Consider the following 18,098-nt stretch of genomic DNA (forward strand, 5'->3'; position numbering starts at 1 on the left):
GGTTGACATGGTGACTTTGTGACCTGGAGCTCTGCCCAGGGACCTGCATGTTGACAGCATCAATAAGGGATCATCGGGTCTCTGGGGGGTACAAGATGAGACCTCCCAGCTCCTCTTCCCAGCCCTCACAAGTGGTCCTCAAAGGGGCTCCTGAGGTTCCAGATGTTCTGTTAACCAAGAGAGGACAGCAGTGCTGGCTGAGATAGATCAGGAAGTCATCATGGGTAATGAGTTCCAGGGACTGGGAAGGCAGCAAGGGAGATGTGGGGAAGTCACTGTGAGCACCCTGCAGCCAGCCAGGCAGTGGTGGAGCTGGAGGAGGCCACGTGCTGTGAGTGGGGGACAGTCTCTTATCCCTGATCTCTAACCAAGCTCAGTGACCTTGACAAGGACTGTTTTATTGTGCCTTGGGTTCCGTGGTCAGACATCTCTAACCAAGCTCAGTGACCTGGACAAGGACTGTTTTATTGTGCCTTGGGCTCCGTGGTCAGACGTCAGGAGGGCAGAGTGGGAAAGCTCCCTGAAGGGGAGTTGTAGGAAGGCTGATGAGGGGTGTGATTTTGGTGGCTGGGTGTGAAATTCTCCAGAGGCTTCCTCACCCTGGCATGTAGCACCAGGGTGGGGGACCTGAACGCTGTACATGAGTCCAGCTTCTTGCTTTGACAAAACTGCATTCCTTTCTTGAAGACTGCAAAGTGTGAGAGCCCTAAAACACTGATGGGAGGGACCAGATCCCTCCACAGGAAGCAGCCCCATGCAAGTGTTCCACAGTTTCAAGTAATTGTGAAAACATAAAAAACAAAACAGTTCACCCAAAGTTGAGCCCTGGTCCTTTATAGGTTACAGACATTGAAACATCAGCATTATATTTTGAAGAGGAGGGCTTTTACTCATATCTTACTCTTGAGCATATAGCAGAAAATGCCATTGGTCAAGTATTTCTGAAAATATTTCCCTGCACAGGTCAGTTTCTCATTCCCTTTGAAGGTATTGTCTGTGCTGAGTCCCTCCTCCATATCCCCTGCTTGCCATGTCTTCAAGCCCTGGCCTGCAGCAGGTCACAGAAGGCTGAGCCCAGTCCACTCCGCTGAGAGCCAGGAGGTTGCCTCCTCCCTCGGAAAGTGGGCAGGGCAGTGACTGCTCTGACCTAGCACAGTGGAAGTGACGTGGTATGACCTCTGATCTGATGTCACAAAGAGTTGTTCAGCTTCTATCTTGTCTTTGGGGTTCTGAGCCACCATGATAAATGGCCACCACCCCTTGACACCACCATCCTGTGAGGGAGCCTGAGTGGCCTGGAGAGATCATTTGCAGGGTCTACCTGAAAAGCCCCACTGGAGCCCAACTCTGGGTTCCCCAGACTGGATGCCACACACCAGGGTGAAAAAGCCTCTGGAGAACTACATGAAACTCAGCCACTCAAGTCACATCCTGTTCCCTAGTCTTCCCAGGATGCCCATCATGGGGCCTCCCCTACTCTGCCCTCCTAAGGGACCAACCTTGGAGTCTGGGGCACAGTAACATGGTCCTTGCTTTAGGTCATTGAGGTTGGGTGGCCTATAATGGGGCAAGGATAAAGGTGTCACCGTGGACCTTGTCACAGGGCAGTCTCCGTCTCATCCAGTTCTGCCATTGCCTGGCTAGCATCAGGGTGGACACAATGCCTCCTGTGTTCATCACTGCCTCCCAGTCACTGGAACTCCCCACCCATGGTGATAACCTAATCTCACCCAGCACCGCTGTCCTCTGTCAGTTAATAGCACACTTGGGTCCTCAGGTGGCTCCTTGAGAACCAACTGTGAGGGATAGAAAGAGGGACAGAGAGGTCTCATTTTATTATCCCCTAGAGAACCTATGACCTCCACTTTATGCTGTCAATATGCAGATCCAGAGTTACAGGTCACAAAGTCACCATGTCAACCTTCTTGTCCATCATCATCCCTGAGTGTTTTGCCTAGAGGTGGGAAAAGAGCCTTTGGGACAGCTGGTGGCAGGACACACAGAGCAGTGTTGTCTCCAGTCCCTGTGCTCTGCGAGGGAACTAGCGTGTGCACACTGGGCATTGGTGACAGGGCTCCAGGGGCTGGCTGAGGTCCCTGGGCACAGGGGAGGTGGCCAAGCAGGAAGCTCTGGGGCAGTGTCCATGAGCAAAGAGGTCATAGAGACAACCAAGAAAATGGGGAGGCATGGTCCCTGTGTACCTCGCTCTGTGCTCTTCCTCCTGCTCCTGCTGCTGCTACTTCCAGCCCTGTTCAGCACAGAGAGACCCCTGGATGTTGCTGCCAGGTGGAGAAATGTCCACGGACTTGGCCTGGGTTCCCGAAGTTTCCAACCCCGGGGCTCAGTGCACAGCTGGCATAAGAGGAATGCAGACCAGCCACCATGCCCTGGCATCTCCGACATCTACTTCATTCTGGACAAGTGAGTGGCCCTCAGGTTCTGCCTCCACCTGACTCCAGAAAGAAATGGTCCCCAGTCACTGTAGGCAGGATGGGGCTTCAGGGGAACCCCATGTGTATAAGAGGACTGGCAGGGTCCTCCAGTGGTGAGCACCCCTGCACAGGCCTCAGAGAGTCCTTATCTAGTGGGGGTGTTACCACAGGGGTTCTGGGTGACTCTGTCCCTGCAGCAATGTGGCCCAGCCCTGGATCCTGCAGTGCCCTCAGTCACTGGTCCCCAGGAGCCACCTCCTAGGCCTGGGAGAAGCCCCAGAAGGGTTTTCTGGGAGAGACCATCTGTGGCTTCTGGGGGTACTTGGCCACATCCCTGCCCAGCACCCTCTCCTCTAAGCCTTGCTCTTCCTCCCACCCTGCAGACTTGGCACAGTCCCAGCATTTTCGGGGTAGCCAGGGGCTCATTTGGCCCTGAGGAAGCTATACTGTCTTTGGGGCTCCTGACGGCCATTGGGAGGCAGGCGGGTCTTGGTCTTGGGGAGGTGGTGAGGTCCTATCTCAGCTGTCCTGCTGGCTGGGACTGGGAACCCAATGAGAAGCCCATGCAGCCCTCAGCAGGGGGATGCCCTCTGTGCTCGCCAGCCCTTCGCCCTCAGCCCTCCCCGCTCTGGATGCGCAGCAGCCCAGGGGTCTCCCTGTGATGTCCTGTTGTGGAGTGAGCTCCTAGGTGGCCAAGGTGCCTGGAGGATGCTGACGGTGACAAGAACCGGGCTTCCTGGTCTGGGCTCTTTCTAGTCACAGGCATGGCTCCTCTCATCTCCTCTGTGGGCACCAAGGTTGGGAACACCGGCCCTAGCTCCAGCTCCTGAGCCAAAACAGCCAGCTGGGAGCCCCCTCCCCACTGGGAGAGGAGTCCCTCCTCACTTCTGGCCCAGGGACTCTGAGACACCCTGGACAGGTGGTGCCCTCGGATCCTTAGCACAGCAGCGGTGGTGGCTCCCTTTGGGCATCAGGTTTGGGGAGGATGGGTGCCCACTGGGCTGACAGCCTTGTTGGGTCAGTCCTGCTGGAGAGTGGCTGAGACTCCAAAGCCCCTCTTGGCTGCCACCCTGTTGCATGTCTCTGCTTGCTTTTACTCTATCCTCCTAAGGGACCTCCTTAGGGCCTCCTAAGGGCCCTGCTGTGAGGCTCCCAGGGGCTAACCTATCCCTGGGATGGATGAGGAGGGCTGTGGGCACAGGTAGGGGTGTGGAATAGCATTAATAAGACACTTGTTTTGTGCCAAGCAATGTGCCAGCTACAGAAATCACTCTCAGCCAGCTAGACATGGCTTATCTGGCAGGTGGGAGTTGAAGGGCTTGCTGGGTAGGACACAGGATAGGGGCAGGTGGGCCTGGGTGCTACTCTGAGCCCTGACCTCCTTCCTTCTCCTGTACTCACAACCTTCTGCACTTGGCAGTGGGTGCTGACTCCCATCCCTGGCAACATCAGCCTGCCCCAGGCTCTCCTTGTCTGAGAGGCCAGTGCTCTGAGCCTCCAGGACCTCCCTACTTCTGGTGAGGACCCTGATCACTCACTGGATACCTGTTTGGGGGTGACCCAGAAAGCTCTGTGTTTAGACTTTAGTAATCACAGCTGATGGAAGATAAGGCTGGGGCTCTGAGGTTTGTCTTAGTAGGCATTTCCTTGGTTTTATCCCACTGGCTTGGTGTTAGGGACGCAGAGCTGAGGGGGTGGGAAGGGAGGGAGGGAGAAAGAGGGAGAGGGGGTAGAGAGAGAGAGAGAGAGAGAGAGAGAGAGAGAGAGAGAGAGAGAGAGAGAGAGAGAGAGAGAGATCAGGGCTATAGACTGGGAAAACCTCCCTGTGGGAAAAGATCAATCTCTTCCTAGCCTCCTGGGCAACAGGCCTTTGTCTCCAGGCCCCCAGTTACAGGGACAAGTGCCAGGATCATCAGCACTGGATGAAATCAAGTGGTTTGCCTCATCTGCATCCTTTGTACCCACGATGTGAAAGGATATCAGTTTCTTCACTGTCTTTAACCCCTGCTACCAGGCTCTCAGCTCTGGATAAAAGGAACACTTCCTTGTGCTGAGCACCAGTTTCCACACTGCCACCAAATGGTTCCATCTCTGACATAGTCTTTGCCAAAGCCTGATGTTCTGCTGTCTTGCTTTGCTCTGCTTTTCAGTGTATTCCCCAGGAATACTTCCTGTTCTGGGCTTACATGTCTCCAGGCTCTGGTCTTCCTTCTCTCCTACACCATGGGCCTTGGATTGCAGGCTGACCTGAGCAGTGGGTCAAGTGCTTACACAGTAGGTGGGTCCCTGGGTTGGGGTGGAATGGGCTCGAAGAGGTTAGGTAGCATGCCTGTGATACACAGTAGAGGCCAAACTCGCTTCTTCCAACTCGGGCCTGCTGGTCCCCAGTCCCTACTATCAGGTTTTCTGTTGTTGCTGTTATTAGTAAGCTACTTTTGCAATGGCATTATATACATTATATAAAATTGACCATTTCTACCATTTTTCAGTGCTTAATTCAGTGAAATTAGATATACTCATAATGATGTGTGGCCATCACCACTCCTCATCTCCAGAACTTTCATCATTATCTTGTACTGAAGCTGTGCTCTCAGTTACCAGTACTTCCTCCCCTCCCTCCCCTATACTCTGGCAATCTGTACTCTAATTTCAATATCTAGAAACTTGTTTCCTGCTGGTAAATAGCAAATTGAGTCATGCAAATTCATGTGAGAGGAATCATAAAATATTTATGTTTTTGCATCTTACTGCAATTAGCACAATGTTCTTCTGATTCATCCCTGGTTAGTCTCTATCAGAGTTTTGTCCTTTTTGGTGGCTGGAGAAGATTCCACTGGCTGTATATACCATACGTCGTATATAACATATGTATTCATCTCCTGATGGAGTCTTGGGTTGTGCCTACCATTTGGCCATTGTGTATAGTGTTGCTACGAATCCAGGTGTATGTGTACCTGTTTGAATTGAATACATGCTCTCATACATCTTTGTTTACCTTTCTGAGGAGCCACCAAAATGCTTGCCTCACTTTACGTTTCTACCAAAAATGCACAAGGAACCAGCCTCTCTAGTTTCCCTGTGATTTTTGATAATATTCACCTGAAGGGATGTGAAGTCATTTTTCAGTGTCGCTTTGAACTCATTTTCCCTAGTGGCTATTAAGGTATTGTAATGTTTCAGGTGTTCATTGGTCATTTAGGTGTCTTCTTTGGCAAGGTGCCTATTCACATTCTTTGCCATTTTTTAAATTGTATCTGGATACTTATCCTTTATCAGATAATGGTTTAAAAATTCTTTACCATTCTGAAGTCCAGTTTTTAAATTTTTTTCTATCATTGCCTGTGCTTTGCTTGTCTTGTCCTAACATTATTAAATTTTTGTGATGGTATAAGTTCCTGGTTTGACTTCATTCTTTTTTTTTTTTAAGAGTAGGAAAATTTATTGGGGAATAGGAATGAGGAATAGGAATGGGGAATAGGAGCAGCTCATGAAAGACAGGTAAGATTCTGAATGGGTTGTAATGGGCCCACTTCCCTGAGAAGGTTTAATAGAGCAAAATCATGATGTGAGTACAACCTAGGTCAAAACTATAATCAGTCAATATGATTATAAGTATAGCTGCTTGGCCAGTATTGATCCAATAGTAGCAAGGCCATATGGATGACATTATTAACCTATAATCTATAGATTTGGTCTTGCTTTAAGTTTTAGTCTTAGTAGTCTAGTCTTAGTCTTAGTCTTAGTCTTAGTTTTAGTGAGTGGGAAAGGATGGCCCACCCCAATGAGATAATAGTTTCCTTATACAGAAAATCTCAAATGGGAGAAAATAAAAAAATGCAAATAAAGTGTTTGTAAATGGGGAGGGGAAGAGGGGGTAAAGGGAGGGCAAGGACAAGGGGAAAAATGAGAACCAAGACCTGTCATGTAAAGGTACAAGATCCCAATGATGAATGTAACTGTATTGTATACCTAGAATGTACCTATAAACTCAATTTAAAAAAAAAGAAAATCTCAAATGGGTGGTAGCAATAACATCAAACTTAATCCCTTAGGGAAATATGCAAATACGGCTATTGTGATTTTAATCTTCTTCAAATGCACCTCCAGCCAACCTCCTATGTGTTCTCATCTTCTGCATTTACTCCCTTGAGGATCTAACCCTGTCTGCCTATAATATTTCTACCTAGCTTAGCTGTCTATAATATTCTTCCCTCTGAAGAGCTATCACTAACTTTGGTTAGGGAGAAGAGGCTTAGTTTCCCTTAATCCAGAATTAGATTCAAGATAATCTAATGGGCCTTGGATAGAAGTCATGTTGCAGTTTAGCAGTTATGAACTCCTTTTACAAGGTCAGTGTAATAGATCCCAGTAAAAGGAATCTGGCACATTTGTCATTGTTTCCATATGCATGATCACCTGGTGTTTGGCAGCCTCTGGGCAAGAATGAACACATTTCCTAAGAAATTAAAGCTTGTATAATAGAAAGATGAACACTAGAATGGAAAAGCAGGTTGGGGAAAGAGTCACATCCAAACAACTAAGGGGCTGTAATAGCAATCATAACCAGTTGGCTCTTAGACCACTCTGCTGATATAGGTTATCTGTAAGTCTGCCATTTCTTGTCCTAAATCCCTCTAGTTTTAGCTGTAAGGAGATGAAGAGTTTGGTGATTTTTGAAAGGCAATTTTAGCTAAGGAATTTAAAGATTCTTGTTGAGCTTTTAGAGTTTCCAACATAAATTTTTTTTTTTAGCTTCTCTGAAACATAACATCGGTCAGCTACCAGTGTAGCTGGAAACTGCCAGAGAGGTCAGCAATTGGTACCCCTTTTTGTATCTAGCTTTTATTACTATATAGTATTGTTTTCATACTTTTTAATTATACTTTTTAATAATACTTTTCTTCTGGGTATTTAAGACCAAGTTAAGGCGAGACCTGTGTTCATCAAAATTAACTTCTTTCTGCCTATCAAGATCAGTTAAGTCTTCTTAGGCATTATTTTTGGAATCATATACAGAGCCTCTCAGCGCTTCTGTCAATGTCAGCCACCAGGATGGGTCATGATCTTGCTTGACTATGTTGTTTTCTTTGAAAGCATGTAAGACTTTTCCTTCTTTGATGACTCTCTTTTTTGGCACACTGTACCTTCATTGATTCCTGTACTCTGGGGTCCAAGAATCTCCCTGATCAAGAGGTTGAGTGACTTGCCAAAGTTGTAGGATCCTGTAGAAAAGGTTCCCTCATTACTGGGTCTTCATTGAGCTTGGAGTGCCAGGATCAAAATATTGGCTGTTCTGTCATCTCAGTTACTTTTGTAGTTCTGGTCTCCAAACTTCAGTTGTTGAATACCCAGAAAAGATGATCAGTTACATCATATTACAGTGGAAGCAGTGAGTTTCACTATTATAGTCTCATCTTGATATGAAGCACTTTGAAATGTAAAATATAGCCAGAGGACTGTTATTTCTTACCAATCATGGTTGTTTTAGAAGTTGAATTCTTGAAGAATGTTAAGAGACAATAATTATAAAGTTTCACAGAGAAAACTTGAGATCGAGAGCCTCACATAGTAATTCAGCATGAAAACACATTTAAATGTCCATCTTGGTATAAAATACCTTTTTATTCAGCTATCTAATTATAAGATATTAAGTGAAATAAAGAATCTTTTACCTAAATTTGTTATCTTTTAACCATTTTGGTTGCCAGAGTGATATTTAAGCAGAATGCACTTGTTTATAGATATACCTAAAGATTATTAATTTATAATCATTCAAGTGACATTGCCTGGACCTTACAGTGTTTAGGTACATTTAACTATTACAACATACTTACATAGCAGTAACATAAGTACAAGCCTGAAAATGTATCTGCATTTTTTGGCTAAATGTCCAACACTGGATTGGCTAGTATATTTCCTCACAAATAGCTGGAACACAAGTAAGATAATGCCAGATGTTTAAAAAGTTTACCACCATAAACACCTTTCACCAAAAGGATGTTTTAAGTTTTTTAAGTTTAACCAAGAGCATTTTAAAATAAGAAAGTCTTATTGTTTTACCCACAGAAAACTTAACCTTTTGAAGAGAATAAATATAAATGTATTATAATATATTTAGCAATGTTTACTGGGCTATGTCTCCCATAGACTATGGAAATTATTGGGGTACCATTAGGGAATAAAGACTGGAATAAATATTTCCAGGTAGTTGTTCCTTTATTCACCAAGGGAATCTTGCCCAGCAGTTTCCTTGCCAAGTTTAAGGGGTCCCCATTTAATTATTTTAATAAAATTTTCAAATAACCTATGAGAATGAGATAATAACAGTTAATACATTATTCTTGACCAATGAAAGATTCCCCAAGGTACTGTATGTAAACAACAATATGCACTGTATTTGTAAAACCAGTCTTAACATCATTTTGATCAGCTGGCAACCTGAGTGGAAGCATGTCCTTAACTCCAATGACACTTATCTATAAGTCAATTTAAGTTGTAGACATAATTATTTTAAAAATCCAAAAATAAAAAAGAAGAAAAATTGTTTAGCTCAAACAAAACAGCTATAGTTGTTGCAACTAGTCACAAAATGAACAGACAGACAGGCAGACAAATAGGCACACATGAGACAATTGCTAATAGACCAGAGTACACTCAGATATATTTGGCTAAGTTGAATTACAATAAACCTTTCACAGCACTTAGGTTTGTAACTATAAACAGACTAGTCACAACTTTTTTTTTTTTTTTTGGTATTGGGGATCAAACTTGGGATCTTGCTCTTGTGAGGCAAGCAGTGGCACCACTGAGCTAAATCCTCAGGCCGGCAGTCAAAACATTTTATAGATCAATTGACAGAGAAGATCAACTGACAGAGACCTCTTGTAATAAGAATCAGAAAGAATACAAACCTTCTACACTTGTGAAAGCAAAGACAGCTTTTAAGATGGTCCCTAGGCTGATAATTTATCTGACTGGAATACCCAGCTATACAGGTTTCTCATTGTTGCTTTGATAAGCACAGTTGTTTGATAGCCTTGGCTGATAGCCAAAGCTGCTGTTTTAATAGCCATATGTAACACTTCCCTCTAAAGGGGCAGACTGTTAAAGGTATTTTAACTATTTTTTTCTGAGGTGGGGGTGTACAAACCAGATTTGAGTATAGAAAGAGACTAGGTGGCACTCTTTGGAGTTAAGTATGTAATCAAGTTGGTAGGGGGTGGCCTACCAAGACTCCAGTTTTCCCTACTACATATGCCTACTTCTAGTAGTTTTAAAAAGAAACAAGAGAAACTGAGCCCAATTTAGACTTAACCCTGTCCAGTGCTAGTGGTGGTGAACAGAAGGTACAAGGAAGTGGCCAGAGCCCGGTCAGCTGCTCTTACCATGTGCCTGGCCCTTTCCTGGTGATCCTGTGATCCTTGGGTCATACTTAGGTATAGGCTTTCCCCTTTCAGAACCTCAGCATAACTCTGAGAATGGTGGCTGGTCTGGTGAAATGTTCTGGAGAGAAATTATGAGAAAACAGAGGCAGTCCACTGTGGACTGAGGCTGTAGCTATCCCTTAATACCTGTTTCTGTTAGCTGTTGAAGAATCTGTTGGGATTTAGCCAGTGAGGTGACATCTTTTTGCAAGGCATCTGTTTCTCTATCAAAGAGAGAATCACTAGTGAACAGTATGTCATCTACATATTGCAGGACTATGATTTGGAAAAATTTTAAATAGCCCAAGTCATGGGAGATCACTTGCCCAAAAAGATGAGGACTGTTTCTTAATGCAGAAAAACTCTGAACATAAGTTAATTCTGACCATTTTCCCTCCCTTTTACAGTACAACTCTAGTTGCAAAATACCATCATAATCAATTCTTCCCTCTGCATTCTACTGTGTCTCTAAGGGGTGAGCTGTCCATGCATGAGTGCAAAAGAATATTAACCCACTTTTTCTAAATACATGAGGGCCGAAAAAATTCCAGTGCTTAAGAATATATTCCAAAGGAGTAAGAGAATTCAACATTGAGTTTCCCAAAACCAGAAAGGGAAAAAATAGGCATCCCTTTAATCCCTGCTTGGCTTTTATGGGCCCTCAAGGTGTCCCTGAGAGGAGCTGCTCCAGAGCAGGTGGCTGCTATTTGGAGAGTGACTAGAAAATAGAGTGGGCCAGACTATCTACCCTTACTGATACATGTCCCTAGCTTCTCTGGAAACTCAAATTCCTAACTCCAAAGTATGTTTCCAAAAGCACAAGCTACAACTGATTCACACTATAATGTCTATGTTTAAAAAAGGAAGCATTGCTAGCACAATTAATCCAACGGTCAAGAGAACTGAACAACTGCTTTTCCATTCTTTGAAAGAAAGCGAGAGAGAAAAAAGGGAAGATCTGAAGTGATTGGAGCATTTTCCAGCCTGAAAAATAGATAACCTCTAGAGCTAAATAGAGGCAAGTGATGGCTCAGAATAATCCTGCCCTGGGTCCTAGGGCAAAGAAGTCACTGAGACATTTGTGCTATCTACCTAATCACCTATGCAATCTCCCTCACCAGCAAGACAAAGCTAAGTTTTATTCAAAATCCACTCCACAGGTTTCTATCTCTCTAAATCTGTAGCACACTTATGAAAGTCTCGGGATAAAACCTGTAGTCATTGTCCAGCAACCACAACTTGCACATTAGCAAATGTATTTCCTTCTCCTACACACACGAGTGAAGAGAACAAGGCTTAGGAAGGGAGAGAGCCAAGAGGTTGGGGCCATTTGGAGAGTATGCGGGAGTGGCATAAAAGACTAGTTTAGAAATTCTTTCCTGCACTGAATGTGTTTTGGTTCCTTAAGTATTAGGAAATAGCTCCTTCTGATGTCACCCAGAAGTTAGTTCTTTCTGCTGGGTCTCAGGTTTCAATTTTCTGTACCTGCTGGATGAGCAATTGTGCCCAGAACACTAGGTGAGACATCATCTTGATGTGTGTTCTCCTGGGCAAAATTTAGGTGTCTCATGTGACCCAGAGATGAAGTATGTGTTCCTCATCTATGATGACCTCCATGTCTTCAGCATTAACAAATGCTCATGTTTTATAGGCTCAACTTTAAAGTTCTTAGTTGTTGGATAGGAGGGAAAGATTGAGACAAATTTTGACTAAAATCTTTTCAGAGTCTCTCCCTTTCTCTCTGATCTTCAGAAGAAACATGCCTCCCAAAAAGAGGAAAGTCCAAAGTGATGGAAAAAGATCCACAAAAAAGAAAGTCTCCTCTTCTCATGCTTTTTACTGAGAAATTTTGCCCAAGGGTCATCCCTCTCATCCTGGAAAGGTAGAATGAGGAATCTCAAGAGCTAAGATCGCCTCCTCACCAGCAGAAGATCAGACCAGAGAGGAAACTGAGGCAGAACAGATGCTATATTTCCCTCTATGAGCATGGAGAGGGGATTGGGCCAGACTGTTTCAGTGAATCCTACTCTTCCAGATTAAGGTTTGGGGTGCACTGTCACAAATCACTGGCTGAGGGAGTCCTGAATTTGTAAGAGTAATTTATATGTCACAACCTAGATTTTATTTAAAAAAAAATTGTTATGGGTTGTGTTTAGTTGTCCCCCCAAAGCCTCATGTGGATGAGATGGGGCTTTCTTTTTCAGAGGTGGATGAATCTACAGTGTGAGATGCTGGGATTAAGGGCATGCGATTACTAAACCATTACATGTGAGGGACTGGTTTGGCACCACCCTAATTCCGCTAGGCTGCATTAAGATAAAAGGAGCAGAAAGACATCATTCAGATCCTCCTTGTTGCTTTGCTGTCTTCTGCCACCATGAACTGTTGTTGTCCCCCATACCACCCTAGCCAGCCAGTTATGAACTGAAAACTCTATGAACTGTAAGCCAAATAAACCTTTCATTATTGTCTCAGCAGCACAAGAAAAGTAACTTAACGCACCATTTTACAGCATTTTACGAATTTACATTTTGGTTAGCATCAGAGTTCACTAGGGGATGGTCTAACATTACTCTTTCCTAGTGCCAGTTCTCTGAGATAATAATCAGAACAGCCAAACAAGTCAAACCTGTCAAACAAGGACCACCAGTAAATTCAGCAACTAGTAAGTCCATGCACAAAATAGGAATAGAAGACCCTGCTTATAAAAATAAAATGTCCCATCTAAGAAACATCATAATCTTCCCATGTTCTCAACTTAAGTTATCATCATTTGACAAAGGAAAAGATATAAAAGACAACAGTAGAAGATAAAGCATAAACAACTGGCAAACAAGAATGACAATTTCTGATTACCTATATAAATAATAATACAGAATCCATGAAACAAAAGCAGACTCTTACCTCCTTCAATTATTGAGTGGGACTCCAAAATGACATAGGGGGAAAACGCTCAACCTGCTAGATGTCAGATATACCAAGTTTGAGTTCCCCAAAGTCTAAGAATGAATTCTAAGGAACAACGGAGAAGAGTAGGAAAATTTATTATGGAATAGGAATGGGAGACAGAAATAGCTCCTGAGGGATAGGAGAACTTCCAAACAGGTTGCCTTAGACTTCATTCTTTTGTGTATGAACATCCACTTTTGCATCATTTGTTGGAAATGCTGATCTTTCCCACGTTTGAAAGATGCAAGTTTTTCCTGATTTTATTTAGCACACAGCAAAGAGTCTGGGACATGTACGCTCAGGGAAATCATCCTGATACCTTTGAAACAATCCAAGCCTTTGTTTCCTCCTGGTGTCAACACTGATTTAGACACAGCCAAGTAGAGGCAGTAAGATGGGGCAGGAGGAGGAGGTTCTTGTTGTGTAAATCATCACACATTTGCATGACCTTCAGGGGATCCCATTTATGGGCACTGTCATCTCCGGAGGGGAGAAGGTGGCCTCCTGGCAGGCACCTCTCACTCACTCCCTGTGGGGCCCTGAGTGTCACATGTCCCCCTGCATCGGGCACAGTGCTCTCCTCTGCTCCATGTTGCCTCACTTGCACAGCTGTGAGGCCACAGAGACCTTTGCCAGGGCCATAGGGCAGATGTGACTGATTCCCACACGATGGGAGTTCACAAGGCTCCGATCTCCTCCTGATCCTCACTTTCCATTCTGGAACAGAGTGGGAGAGAATGGAGCAGGACGCTGGAGTGGGGATGGGAAGAGACTGCAACCATACCTGCTAGTCCTCAGTGCTGGCACCATGGTAGCAGTGGTCAGCCTGTTCTCTTTCCCTGTCAGTGCCTGCTGGAAAAGACCCCTTGGGCCTGCAAGGGCTGGGTGTATAGGCTGACAAAGCAAGACTGGCTGTCCCCGCTAAGGGCAGATCTAACACTTGGTACCCAGGAGTCCTTCAGGGAAACCACAGGCCATGTCTGATCACCTTTAGACCTGTTTGTGGCTCTCAAAGGCTTCTGGTGGCCATGGTACCCAGGTCTCCACCCACCCACAGGGAGCTGGGAAGGTCACACTAAGGCCAGTAGGGCACAGACAACCCATGAATCACTAGTGCTCAGGGACCTTTCCAACCACTTTGTCTTCCCCCACTTCCTGTCCGCACAGCCCTCACCTAGTATGTCAAGCCACACCTGGTGGCCACCAAATGTCGCTTGTGCTGGGAGGTCCCTCAATCCCAGTAGATGGTCTGGTTGGCCAGCCTTTGCCCACTGGTTGTCCTGATGACAGTCACTTCCATGATGACCCTCTGGTCAGAGATGTTGGAATAGGAGCTCAACCCTGAGTGTCATGTGTCCCTCCACACTGGGCACAGTTCTCTTCTACCCCATGGTGCTCATATCTGCAGGGCTGTGGGATTCTAGAGAGCATTTCCAGGGATGTAGAGCAGATGTAACTGATTCCCACAGGATGGAAGGTCATGAGGCCCCAACAACCTCCTGTTCCTCACTCTCTATCCAGGGACAGAGTGGAAGAGAATGGAGCAGGTTATGGGAATTGGGATGGAAAGAACCTGCAGCCATACCTGCTGGTCCACAGTGTGGATACCAGAGCAGCAGTGGCTAGGCTGTCCCTCTCTCCTGGCGGTGCTTATTGGAAAAGGCCTCCTGGGCCCACCGTGGCTGGGACTGCAGGCTGGTGACCAAGCCTGGGTGTCATAGTCTACGGTGCTGGTCACACTTTCCAAGACCTGGGCTCCCACAGGAAACCTCTCTCTGCTTCTGTGATGCTGGGAAATGTGGAGAGGGGGAGGAATCTGGGGTGTGGCGAGGAGAGGTGCAGAGCAGACACAGCCAGCTAAGGGTCTTCCACCCCCAGGGCAGGTCTGAGACCTGGAACCCAGGAGTCCAGCAGGGAAACCACAGGCCACATCTGATCACATCTGGACCTAGTGATGTCTTTCAAAGGCTTCTGATGGCTGTGGTGCCAAGGTCCCACCCACAGGGATCTGGGAAGGTCACATAAAGGGCAGGTGGGGACCCAGCCTACAAAGCAGAGGTGTCCGGGAGTCTTTCCAATCAAATTTTCTTCCTCCATTTGTTGTCCACACAGCCTTCACCTACTGTGATAAGATATGCTGGACAGCAAGCAAGCAACCATTGTGCTGGGAGGATCCTCAGGCTCAGCAGATGGCCTGGTTGGCTAGCCTCTGCCTACTGGTGGCCCTGATAACAGTCATCTCCAGGATGAACCATTGTGGCTGGCAGTGTTGGGAGGGGGAGGGAGTGACTTATTAAGGATCCTGTAAGAAGAGGGGAGGAGGCAGAGGCTGTGTCTCTCTGAAGGGCACTTCATCCCCTGACTGATGTCTTTTTGTCTTCAGGTCCATCTTCGTGGGTGACTCTTGGCGTCACATTCACAAGTTTGTGGAGAATATGGTGGCAAATTTACCAGAGTAAGCTTCTCCATGCTGCAGGCTGCCTCAACAACCAATAGACTTGGTGGGGTCCTTTGGCTGGGGGCACAGAGCTCAGCCTGACCAGGCAGGAAAGGGGACAGAGTGCACTGGTCTCCTGGGTCTCAGCAGTGTGCCTGACCTGCCTGGGAGCCTGGGCACCTGCAGGGACACCGTCTGCCCTCCAGACCCCCAGGCTAGGAAGGAAGTCAGGACTGGCAGAGCAGCAAACTCAGTAGCTGACACATGGACACAACGGGCTCAGGGCCAAAGGAAAGGGAGAGAGAACGTGCCAGGAAGGTTAGAGGGGAGAGCAAGGATTCCTAGAGGGAAGTGGTCCTGGGCAGCTTCCCAGAGGATGTGGGAAGTGAACTTGACCTTGAAAGATGGAGAAAAGTCAGGGTCACAGTAGCCCTCAGAGTGCCCTCTAGTGTGTGGTCTGTTTAGGGTGAGGAGCATGGGTAACTCAGGAAAGGGCTGGAAGCAAATCCTCACAAGTTGCTTGGGGCCGATGTCAGGAGAATTTACTGTGCCATGTCAAGAAGTGGTTGAATTCTTCCTGTGAGCTACAAGGAGCCACGGAAGGATCACAGGCAGGGGAGTGATGTGGTACTCCAGGAAAAAAAGAAGAAAAACCTGGCACCTGTGGTGAACAGAGCTGGGAACAAGAGCAGGAGCAGCTGGCAGCTCAGCCAGGAAGGCTGCAGCCACTTTGCTGAGGGTCAGAAGTCCTGGGCTGAGGGCAGTGGTCAGCGACAGGAAAGGGAGGTGTTGTGAATGGTTCCCAGGGAGAGTGGGATTTCCTGAGCTGGAAGGAGGGAGGAGGAAATGGAGGGAAAGAGGGATGGGGTGAGGATTGAAGGAAGGGACTGTAGAAGACAGGCCAGGCGGGAGGGAGGCCCATGAGGATTGTGGATGTCATTTTGTCTGTTTAGTTCACACATGTGTGTGTGGGATGCTGCAGTGCAGGGGTGGGGCCTGAAGCCATCCTGATGCTCTCCCCTCCTTGGGACCATTCATTGCCTCAGGCGTCACAATCCTCCTATATTTATTCAATTCCCCAGTGTCTGAAGGTGTGCTCTAAATTGAAAGTAAAGGGGTGGTGCGGGAATAATTTGGCCTAACCTCTCCCTGATAACTGGATTACAGCATGTTGGTATATATGTGACTTCTCTCAACCCCTGCTTCTTCCCAGCCCAAACCTGCGCATGTCCTTCATCACCTACTCCTGTAAGGGCAATGTCATCTTGCCGCTCACCTCTGACAGGTAGGCTGTCTCCTTTATTTATGCTTTGCTGAGACAAAATATTCAACCCCCCAAATTTAAAGGAGCAAAAGTTTATTTTAGCTCAGAGTTTATAGTGGTTTCAGTCAATAGTTGGCTGGCTCCAAGGCAGGGCCTCATAGCAGAGGGGCATCACAGAGAGGAGAAACAGTCCATGGCAAAGAGGAAGCAGTGAACCAGCAGCTTCCCTTTCCCTTTTTATTACATCCAAGTTAAAAGCTTATTGGTTGGTGCCACCCACACCCGGGGTGGGGCTTCTGTCTTCAGTAAATCCATTCAGCCACCTCTTGAACTATGCTAAACCCATCAGGGATAATCCAGTAACACACACACACACACACACACACACACACACACACGTAATCACAGTGTTACACGTCCATGATCCAGCCACCTCCCCACAGTCCCACCTATGAGCAATGAGGCTTTGAGGGAACATCTCAATACAAACCATAACATAAATGCTGATTTTGATCCCGATACAAGCCTGGTTTTCAGGACACGAGGGGGGGGCTTTGCTGAGATGCCAAAGATGCTCTCTCCAGTGCACAGGGTGGGCTAGATGGGGACATTTCCACGCTACCTTTGACCTCAGACTGGCTTCCTGCCCTCCTGGAGTCTAAAGGCAGGCCCAAGAGGGTCTGGTTATGGCAACCCCAGCATACAAGAAGCCTGGTAGAGCAGGTCTGTGGGTCCCATAGTTACCATGGACAGAATGGAGCCTCCTAAAACAGGTCATACTCTGCCCTGAGCCAGTGTGGCAGGGACCAGGGGAAGAGCTGGGAACATTGAGCAGGACAGTGGGGTCCTCAGGTGGGTCCCAGACGGGGAATGCACCAGTGGCTGTGGATCCCTGGCTGATCTGGGTGCCATGAGGAGGCCTAAGGAGCAAGCATGGGGGGAGAAGGTGTCCCACTGGTGCTCAGAGGCCAGGAGACCCCAAATAGGGGTGCTGGGGAGGATCTGACAGTCTGGAAGTGAAGTGTCACCTTGGATACAATGTCAAGGACCCCTCCAGAGAGGAGGAGTTCAGAGGAAAGGAGAAGGGGTGCCTGCAGTTGTAGGGGAGCTGGTACAGGATGTCTGGAGAGAAGCCAAGTGCAGAATGAAGCAGGACAGGCCAGACTGCAGGGTGGGAGCATGGGGACTCCAGGGCCCATGCACAGGTCATGGCTGGGTACAGCTGGCAGAGGAGCAGGGAGGGGCTTGCTTGGTGGGCAAGGGAGAGATGTATGCTGTGTATTCTGTGCTGGGGGTTGGGGAAGACCTGCATGGGCATGGGAGGTGGAGGAGCTGGTAGGAGCAGTGGTTGGGCACAATGTGGGGCTGGTTTGGGCAGGACCTGGCTGGGCCTCCCCTGGGCAGGGCTGGCTGTGTCACCTCCTGAAAGGGCCAGGACGGGGAGGGTCCAGGGCCCTCAGAGCTTGGCGCACAGAGGGTCTCTGACCCAGGAGGAAGCCACCCTCAGGGTCTTCTCTCTGGGTGGCCTTGCTGTGCAGGTTCAGCCCTGCCACAGCCAATCAGCCTGAGCCCAGCTACCCCTTCCAGTCCCA

The 18,098-nt window shown here is 47.1% G+C and overlaps 1 protein-coding gene across 6 annotated transcripts in view; it reads left to right on the forward strand.

Annotated features, from left to right (window-relative positions):
* LOC104861192 (anthrax toxin receptor-like) overlaps positions 1-18,098 on the forward strand; it is a 72,260-nt gene that overhangs the window by 40,221 nt on the left and 13,941 nt on the right. Inside the window, exons 1-4 of one of the 6 annotated variants that reach the window (XM_010622549.2) lie at positions 55-224; positions 2,247-2,421; positions 15,189-15,260; positions 16,456-16,527. In XM_010622549.2, the coding sequence (XP_010620851.1) occupies positions 221-224; positions 2,247-2,421; positions 15,189-15,260; positions 16,456-16,527 (323 nt within the window). In that variant the 5' untranslated portion in view covers positions 55-220. Of the gene's footprint in view, positions 1-54; positions 225-1,392; positions 1,713-1,743; positions 2,422-15,188; positions 15,261-16,455; positions 16,528-18,098 lie in introns of those variants that run through there. The other 5 variants (XM_010622548.2, XM_010622551.2, XM_010622546.3 and 2 more) reach the window with 5 other exon arrangements.

This window comes from Fukomys damarensis, unplaced genomic scaffold (genome assembly GCF_012274545.1).
Source record: "Fukomys damarensis isolate Sample0158 unplaced genomic scaffold, DMR_v1.0_HiC HiC_scaffold_1, whole genome shotgun sequence".
NCBI lineage: Eukaryota > Metazoa > Chordata > Mammalia > Rodentia > Bathyergidae > Fukomys > Fukomys damarensis.